Here is a 7,662-nt window from a genome sequence, read left to right as displayed (position 1 = left end):
TATTATGAGAATAAAGTCATAATATTACGAGAATAAAGTCACAAGTTTATGAGAAAGAAAGTTGTAATATGAGAATAAAGTCAGTATTATAAAGTAGTGATTTTACGAGTTATTTTCTTTTTTTCTAGTAAAGTTATGACTTTATTCTCGTAATATTACGACTTTATTCTCGTAAAGTTATGACTTTATTCTCGTAAAGTTATGACTTTATTCTCGTAATATTACGACTTTTTTTCCCGTAAAGTTATGACTTTATTCTCGTAATATTACGACTTTATTCTCGTAAAGTTATGACTTTTTTCCCCGTAAAGTTATGACTTTATTCTCGTAATATTACGACTTTTTTTCCCCGTAAAGTTATGACTTTATTCTTGTAATATTACGACTTTATTCTCGTAAAGTTATGACTTTTTTCCCCGTAAAGTTATGACTTTATTCTCGTAATATTACGACTTTTTTTCCCGTAAAGTTATGACTTTATTCTCGTAATATTACGACTTTTTTCCCCGTAAAGTTATGACTTTATTCTCGTAATACTACCACTTTATTCTCGTAAAGTTATGACTTTATTCTCGTAATATTTCGACTTTTTTTCTCGTAAAGTTATGACTTTATTCTCTTAATATTCCAAATTTTTTTCTCTTAAAGTTATGACTTTTTTATCGTAATGTTACTTTTTTTATCGTAAAGCTACGACTTTTTTTCCTCGTAAAGTTATTACTTTTTTTCCTCTTAAAGTTATGACTTTTTTCTCGTAATATCATGACTTTATTCTGGAAATCTCAGATTTTTTTCCCCTCAATGTGGCCCTCACTGCATTAGACTTATATACTATATAGTTAGACTATAAACTGTGTTACCTTCATCACTATGCTCAAATGTTTTGCGGCTCCAGACAGATTTTAGTTTTTTTTATTTTGACTAAAATGACTCTTTTGATAGTAAAGGTTGCTGACCCCTGGTTTTGTGTATAAAGGCTCTCTGTGGCGATGAAAACGTAGAATCACAAATCGAGCGCTTCACTCCAGTTGTCACGCATGCGCAAACGTAACCTGACCCCGGAAGTACTTCACGAAACTACCGGAAGTAGGGGGTAAACGTTAGCGCGCAGTGCTTCATTTTACAAGTACAATTCATTTACAACACTAGCTGAATTATCATAAATATACCGGTCCTGTGGTTGCGGTTTTTACACGGAGTTCTTCTCTTTTGCACCTACCAGAGTATAGGTCGCCTGGACTATTGTAAAAGGTAACGATAAGCTAACTAGCCATGTTGGCTAACATCAACTAACTAATACTACCTTTACCTGCTGTGTACTGTCTTAATATACTCACAAGCACAGACATCCAGATGTTACTGCATCAGTGAATGATCCTGAACCTCAGCAGCCAGTGGAAACACGGGCAGCAGAGTTTAATGTGTCTAAACTAGCATTAGCTTTGTCTACTATCTGATTCAAGCTGTCAGCTCTCAGTTGTGATTAATTAAAGCAGCTGGTTGATACCTTGTTCATGACTTACTGGGCGGTGACGGTGGTCAGTCAACATATGATTGGTTGGCGTTGTGCTAATGGCTTTTTTTTGTGCAAAAGCTTTGTTGTGTCAGGACCATAGACATGTCTATGAATAATAATGCATAGAGTGCACTTTCATAGACTAAGCTACTGGAGTTACCCTGCACTATACTCATTCTTAACAGTCTCTTCTGCACTTTTTAATAGTCGTGTATCACAGCTGTTACCCTGCACTATATTCAGTTTCAACAGTCTTTCTTCATCTCCTTGTATTTTTATATCTGGTATATTTTGTTGTACTTTGTACTTTGCACTACTAACTTTTTTACTGCCTTTTTACTAACATGTTTTGCACAATGGAACTGTGATGCTGGAAACTTGAATTTCCCTCAGGATCAATAAAGTTACTATTTATCTATCTGTGGTCCTGACCAAAGACATGTCAGACATGTCTGTGGTCAGGACTGAGAAGCAGGCTGTTACAGCACTCTCCCTGACTAGGACAGTGGCATATGCATTTACCATCCTGCTTTAACCACACATATTTTGGCAGATGTTTACCAAATCTATGAGCAAAGAGAAAAGACAAGCTTATTTGCTTTCTTTTCTGACTTATAATGGCTAACCATAATCATCCTAAATCTTTGCAACATCTTCTGAAATTATAATTAGGAAATTAAAAAAGCAGGATCTTAAATCAACATGTTGCCACATTTGGGGCATAATACAACTGCTTTGGCTTGTCGACGTGGATGATTTAATATTTCACATTCTTGTTGCAGATGACTGGTCAATCAAATGCCAACAAAGAGATTATGGAGCAGCTGCGGATGCAGGAACTCTATGACCGGAGAACTGAGGATGGCTCTGACCCCAACAACTACACTGACCCAGAGGATGGGACTGTGTATGAATGGGACCATGAAAAGAAGGCCTGGTTCCCTAAAGTATGAACTTTTCTTTACCTCTCAGCTTTAGTTTTCCTGTGGCCCTCAGTCCCTGAGCCTCAGATCTTTCTTGCTTTCTGTTGCTGTATGTGCAGCAGTCTTTGGCATATATATTGCATATAAATGTATGTGGCATTTGTTAACAATGATTATGGGTTGTACTTGCCACTAACCACACTTGGCAATAAAATGCATGATTGGTGACCCAAACACAAGTGGAAGCACTAAATACAGATGTCACTGCACCCCAAACTGGATTGCAGGCCTATTTTTTTGCATGTATTATTAACAGTTTTCATATTAATGATAAAGCTGACTTAGAGATTGGAGCAAATATGATTAAAAAAAGTTATTTTTATAAAAAATATCCTGACAGTAGTACATGAAACAGGTAATCAGAAAAAAATCATGTTCTTCTATGTCCTCGAATGCTCCTAACGGCATCTGCAGGATTTCACAGACCGGAGAGAAATAACCAGTCAGAGCTGATCTGGCGTCCGCCGTCCAGCTTCTATGAGAGCTGGCTGTCAATCACTTGCGAACTCCGACCAAATGTTCAAACTAGGCAGCGCTGATCAAATATGAATCAATATTCTGTTGCTGTAATGCCTATTTCTTGCCTCAAATGTTTTCAGAATCATCTTGTAGTGCACGGTTTAGCTGTAAAATGAGAACGTTTGTGACCCGGCAGCCATGTTGAAATCTCTTGAGGAAATACCAAGCACCGCTTACATGACCAGAGCACAACCAATAGAAACGCTCTCTCACTGAAATTACCTGTGATTGGTCAAAGTCTCCTGTCACGGGCTACATTTTTTAAAGCCTGAAAACAGAGCCATGAGGAGGTGCAGGAGTCTAGTTTTCTCTCAGAACACTTGAATTACAATATGCTGAAAGGTTATTATGGAATTTTTGCCCAATGATGCCAAAAAATTGTGGCCTACTGAAGCTTTAAGTAGGTTTGCTTTGTTTCTCTAGATAACAGAGGACTTCATTGCTGCCTACCAGGCCAACTATGGCTTCACTAAGGACGGAGATCCAGATGCCAACCAAGCTGCAGTGAGCAGCTCCAACCCAGCAGCCCCAGAACCAGACAGCAAGGCCTCAGAAAAGGAGAAACCAGGAGTTGCCGCCAAGAAGCCGGACCCAGACGACCAGCACGAGGCCCAAGATAAAGAAGCCAAACAGAAAGGGGAGAAGAGGAAACCAGACCCAGGTAAACGTCATCCACAACCAGAGGGACGAGAGAAAACCAGTGCAGTAACGTAACACACAAATGGGAATCTCCAAATGGTGGTATAATAATGGTGTTTTTTAAGAGCTACAGTCAGTGTATGTTTCCACGTTTCTCCCTGCCTACAATAATGACTTAACAGTATTTATACATACAATTTCTAAGTTTAATTTGTACAAACTCATCTTTTGATAAATGCTTTTTTCCCCTTTTTTTGTGCTTATAGGATGGTTTGATATCGAAGAAAATAAAAACACAAATGTCTACGTATCAGGTTGGTATAGCTAACTAACTTCTTTTCTCTTTGAGTAGCTGACTGTTCATCCTATCTCACTCTCTCTCCTGATCTTCTTCCTCCTCAGGCCTGCCCCCTGACATCAGCACTGAGGAGTTTGCTGAGTTGATGTCCAAGTGTGGCATTGTGATGCGGGACCCCATCTCTGAGGACTACAAGGTCAAACTCTACAAGGACAAAGAGGGAAATCTGAAGGGAGATGGTCTCTGCTGCTATCTCAAGGTCTGTCTGTCCTTCTGCTTGCCTAAAAGTTAATTTATAATTTCCACAGCCGCATGGGTTTTGGCTTTGAATGACACTGTACAGATCATAAGTATTAGTTAGTATTGCGTTACACTCAAGTGACGTAACAGTGTGCATGTTTGTGATTCTCTGCAGAAGGAGTCAGTGGCATTGGCTCTGCGTCTGATAGATGAGTCAGAGGTCCGAGGTTACCGACTACACGTGGAAGCGGCACGGTTTGAGCTAAAGGGCCAGTATGACGCCAGCAAGAAGAAGAAGAAGAACAAAGATTATAGGAAGAAGATGCAGCAGCAACAGAAGTAAACGTTACTTCCTTGTTCTTTTTTTGTTTGACCTCCCACAAGTGCCACTAAGCAATGTCGGGATAAACACTCCCCAAAATGCTGAAGTGGATTAAGAGACGTCAAGTAATTGAGTATTCCTTTTGTCTGTGTCTTTCTCTGTGTAGACAGCTGGACTGGAGGCCAGAGAAGCAAGGAGACGTGAGGAAGAGGCATGAAAAAGTTGTCATCATTAGGAACATGTTCCACCCCAGTGACTTTGAGGTGTGGAGAGACGCACACATGCATATGCACGCTCACACACTCACTGTTCATTGAGGGTATTAATCTCTGTGTTGGCCTTTGTAGGAAGACCCCCTGGAGTTGAATGAGTATCGTGAGGATCTGCGGACAGAGTGTGAGAAGTTCGGGGAGGTCAAGAAGGTCATCCTCTTTGACGTGAGTTTGATGTCATTTGTGTTGTTACATAGTCATAGCAGAATGGTTTGAATTTTATGTTAGCGGCATCAATAAGGAGCTGGTATATGGTTGTGTTGATGCTGCAGAGACACCCAGACGGCGTGGCATCGGTCGCATTCAAGGAGCCTGATCAAGCCGATGCATGCATTCAGTCGTTCAATGGTCGCTGGTTTGGAGGAAGGCAGCTGACTGCTGTGCTTTGGGATGGAACGACAGACTATCAGGTAGACCAAATGCAAAATACAAATGGGCATTTAGCAAGCAAGAGGGATGATGAAAATATGCCATTGAGTTGCATTATGGAAGTTTTCCGGATGCAGCATTTTTGAAGCTTCATCCATACTAGTGAATAACGTAGTCAGGATAACGTACCAATACCAACATACCAATAGGATACCGGAGCCTGTCGGTCATCATTCTTACAAACAAGTCACGTGATATTTGAGTTATTGTGATATCTTAGATTTTAAACTTACACTCTACATCTGGTAAGAATTTACATGCTAATTCTTTTTGTGCAGGTGGAAGAGACGACACGCGAGCGGGAGGAGCGACTGAAGGGTTGGTCTACTTTCCTGGATGGAGGCGATAAGGGCCAGCAGGACAACACTGCCAAGCCAGCAGAGGACAACACTGCCAAGCCAGCAGAGGGCGGCACCACCACCACAACAGAACCCACAGAGCCCTCCAGCACCACGGAACCCGAACAGCACCCAAAAACAGAACCACAACAACAGGAAGAGGAAGAGGAAGAGGAAGAGGAAGAGGAAGAGGAAGCAGATTCTACAGACAGCAGCATGGCAGGGAGTGATGATGAGAAAGCCTAGATACTTAACATCCACATCTTTGGTCCCCATGGCAACCAATTAGGACAGTCCTGCTAGAAAGTGAACTGTGGCAAACCTCCGTGTTGAGCAGGCAAAAAGGAGGAAGAGGAGATGGTATTTGGACAGTTTGAGGCTGTTTTGTAAATTAGAAAAATAAAATAATGCTTTTGTCTACCTATTTTCATCCTTTTGGTTTACATAGTAATTAACCTGGACTTGACAAGCACATTATAGCTTTCCCTGGATTTCAGTGTGCCAGTTTGTTTACAGTTTTTTGCTAATAACCCTAAAATATTGATGAATTACTAAAGAACTGAGACTGTGTTGGAATTGAGTTGTAGAAGATTGTTCAAGCTTCTTCAGTACTCATTACACTTTAGTTGAAATCCCAACAGTTGGCTCTGATTTGTTCTTTACATCTTGGAATATATTAGAGTTTTAAAAAAAAAAGCAGAATTGGAACAAACAGCTAATGTTTATTTGATATCTTCCCCATTATGACTTTGCAGCTCAGCATGTTGTGACAGTATGTTGCTGTTGATTGTTTCTTTTTGTAATCAGGGTTTTGAGGTTTTTTGAATTTCCTCCTCGATTATCTGAACACATCACAGAATACTCGTGAATTGAAAGTTGTCAAAAGAGCAAAAAAAAACAACATAAAAATCGAAAACTGTCATAAAACAGGACTGCTCATTGTACAACTTTGCCCACAACTGACCACAGATATCGAAGGGACAGTTTGAATCATGAAGTACACAAATGTATATTGTTTCATGGTATGGATTGTCCCATCGCCCAAACCTTGTAGGAATACATGTTATGTATGTTAGTAAAAAGTCAAAATTGGTCAGTTTTCACAAGATCGAGCTTCAAAATAAGTTCAAGCTTCAACACAGTACATTTAAGGGATTGCTTTTTTCATTTCCACAATGGTTGCATGTTTGCTTTAACAGAGTTTTGATTTGGTAATTTTCATAGCTGGTATATAAAAAAACGGTGTGCTGACTACCCGGGTTCAGACGTGAAGAGCCATAAAGGGACTTTCAAACAAGAGACAATTAACTGTAACGTACACTAGATAGTGCATCCACATATAAGAATGCAAACAAAAATAGATGAATAATGGTCCGTTTCCTTTTTAGTGTCCAGTATCTGGATCTGGTGGTAACCAGGGCTGTGTGCTATAAGACACTTATTATTACAAATACACAGTCCGTTTGGATGCTCTCTTGTAAAGAAGAGCATTGATTTGTTGAATAGTTGTATGGATTTGTAACATTTTGAGGTCTTGTGATACCATCACATTCTGAAACCCTGTAATTACACAAAATGCAGACGCTTTGTCAGAACCCTCTTTTTTGGTCGCAGTAAACACGTGCTTAATGTTGTCAAGTAAACAAAAACACTGCTTAGGTTCAGGCAATAAAACCACTATAGTTAGGTTTAGAAAAAAAACAACATGGTTGACCTTCAACAGAGAAAACATCTCTCAGTGGAAAACTGCAACTATGGAAAGTACACCAGAACTACAAGCAAATACTACAACTCCAATATCGCTAAAGAATCAGTGTTCAGCAGACCCGGAGAAAAGCAACAACTCAGAAGACGAGGTGAGATTTTCTAAGCAGGAAACACTTTTAGGCTATTTCTTTTTAGCACTACACTTACTTAGGACAGCTTGTTTTTCTTTAATTTCTTTACCTTTTGTCTAAAGCTTCAACAAATATAATTACTATGAATAATTTTCAAGAGAAGGGTATCCTGATATTCTGACTGAATGGTCACTTCTGTTCCCCATATTATCTACAGTATAGGCTATTAAATATATTAAAGAGATGTGGAAAGATGATTGAGTTATAT

The 7,662-nt window shown here is 39.5% G+C and overlaps 1 protein-coding gene across 1 annotated transcript; it reads left to right on the top strand.

Moving 5' to 3' along the window:
• Window positions 1-1,027: 1,027 nt before the first annotated feature.
• Window positions 1,028-6,483, top strand: htatsf1 (HIV-1 Tat specific factor 1). The gene is made up of 10 exons (XM_074612199.1): window positions 1,028-1,251; window positions 2,299-2,463; window positions 3,442-3,679; window positions 3,924-3,971; window positions 4,060-4,214; window positions 4,371-4,534; window positions 4,684-4,780; window positions 4,865-4,954; window positions 5,062-5,199; window positions 5,497-6,483. Exons 2-10 carry the CDS (start codon window positions 2,299-2,301, stop codon window positions 5,800-5,802), a joined length of 1,401 nt encoding a protein of 466 aa, XP_074468300.1. The 5' UTR covers window positions 1,028-1,251; the 3' UTR covers window positions 5,803-6,483.
• The last annotated feature ends 1,179 nt before the right edge of the window (window positions 6,484-7,662 follow it).

Source organism: Sebastes fasciatus, chromosome 16 (assembly GCF_043250625.1).
Source record: "Sebastes fasciatus isolate fSebFas1 chromosome 16, fSebFas1.pri, whole genome shotgun sequence".
Taxonomy (NCBI): Eukaryota; Metazoa; Chordata; class Actinopteri; order Perciformes; family Sebastidae; genus Sebastes; species Sebastes fasciatus.
Note: the sequence above shows the minus strand (reverse complement) of the source record. Positions and strands in the feature narration are given on the sequence as shown.

What these genes read in the sequence shown, in the direction of transcription:
- htatsf1 (XM_074612199.1), top strand. Translation starts at nt 2,299, where the DNA reads ATGACTGGTCAATCAAATGCCAACAAAGAGATTATGGAGCAGCTGCGG. An exon ending in TCCACCCCAGTGACTTTGAG is followed by an intron (nt 4,781 to 4,864) that starts GTGTGGAGAGAC and finishes TGGCCTTTGTAG; the next exon opens with GAAGACCCCCTGGAGTTGAA. An exon ending in AGAAGGTCATCCTCTTTGAC is followed by an intron (nt 4,955 to 5,061) that starts GTGAGTTTGATG and finishes TTGATGCTGCAG; the next exon opens with AGACACCCAGACGGCGTGGC.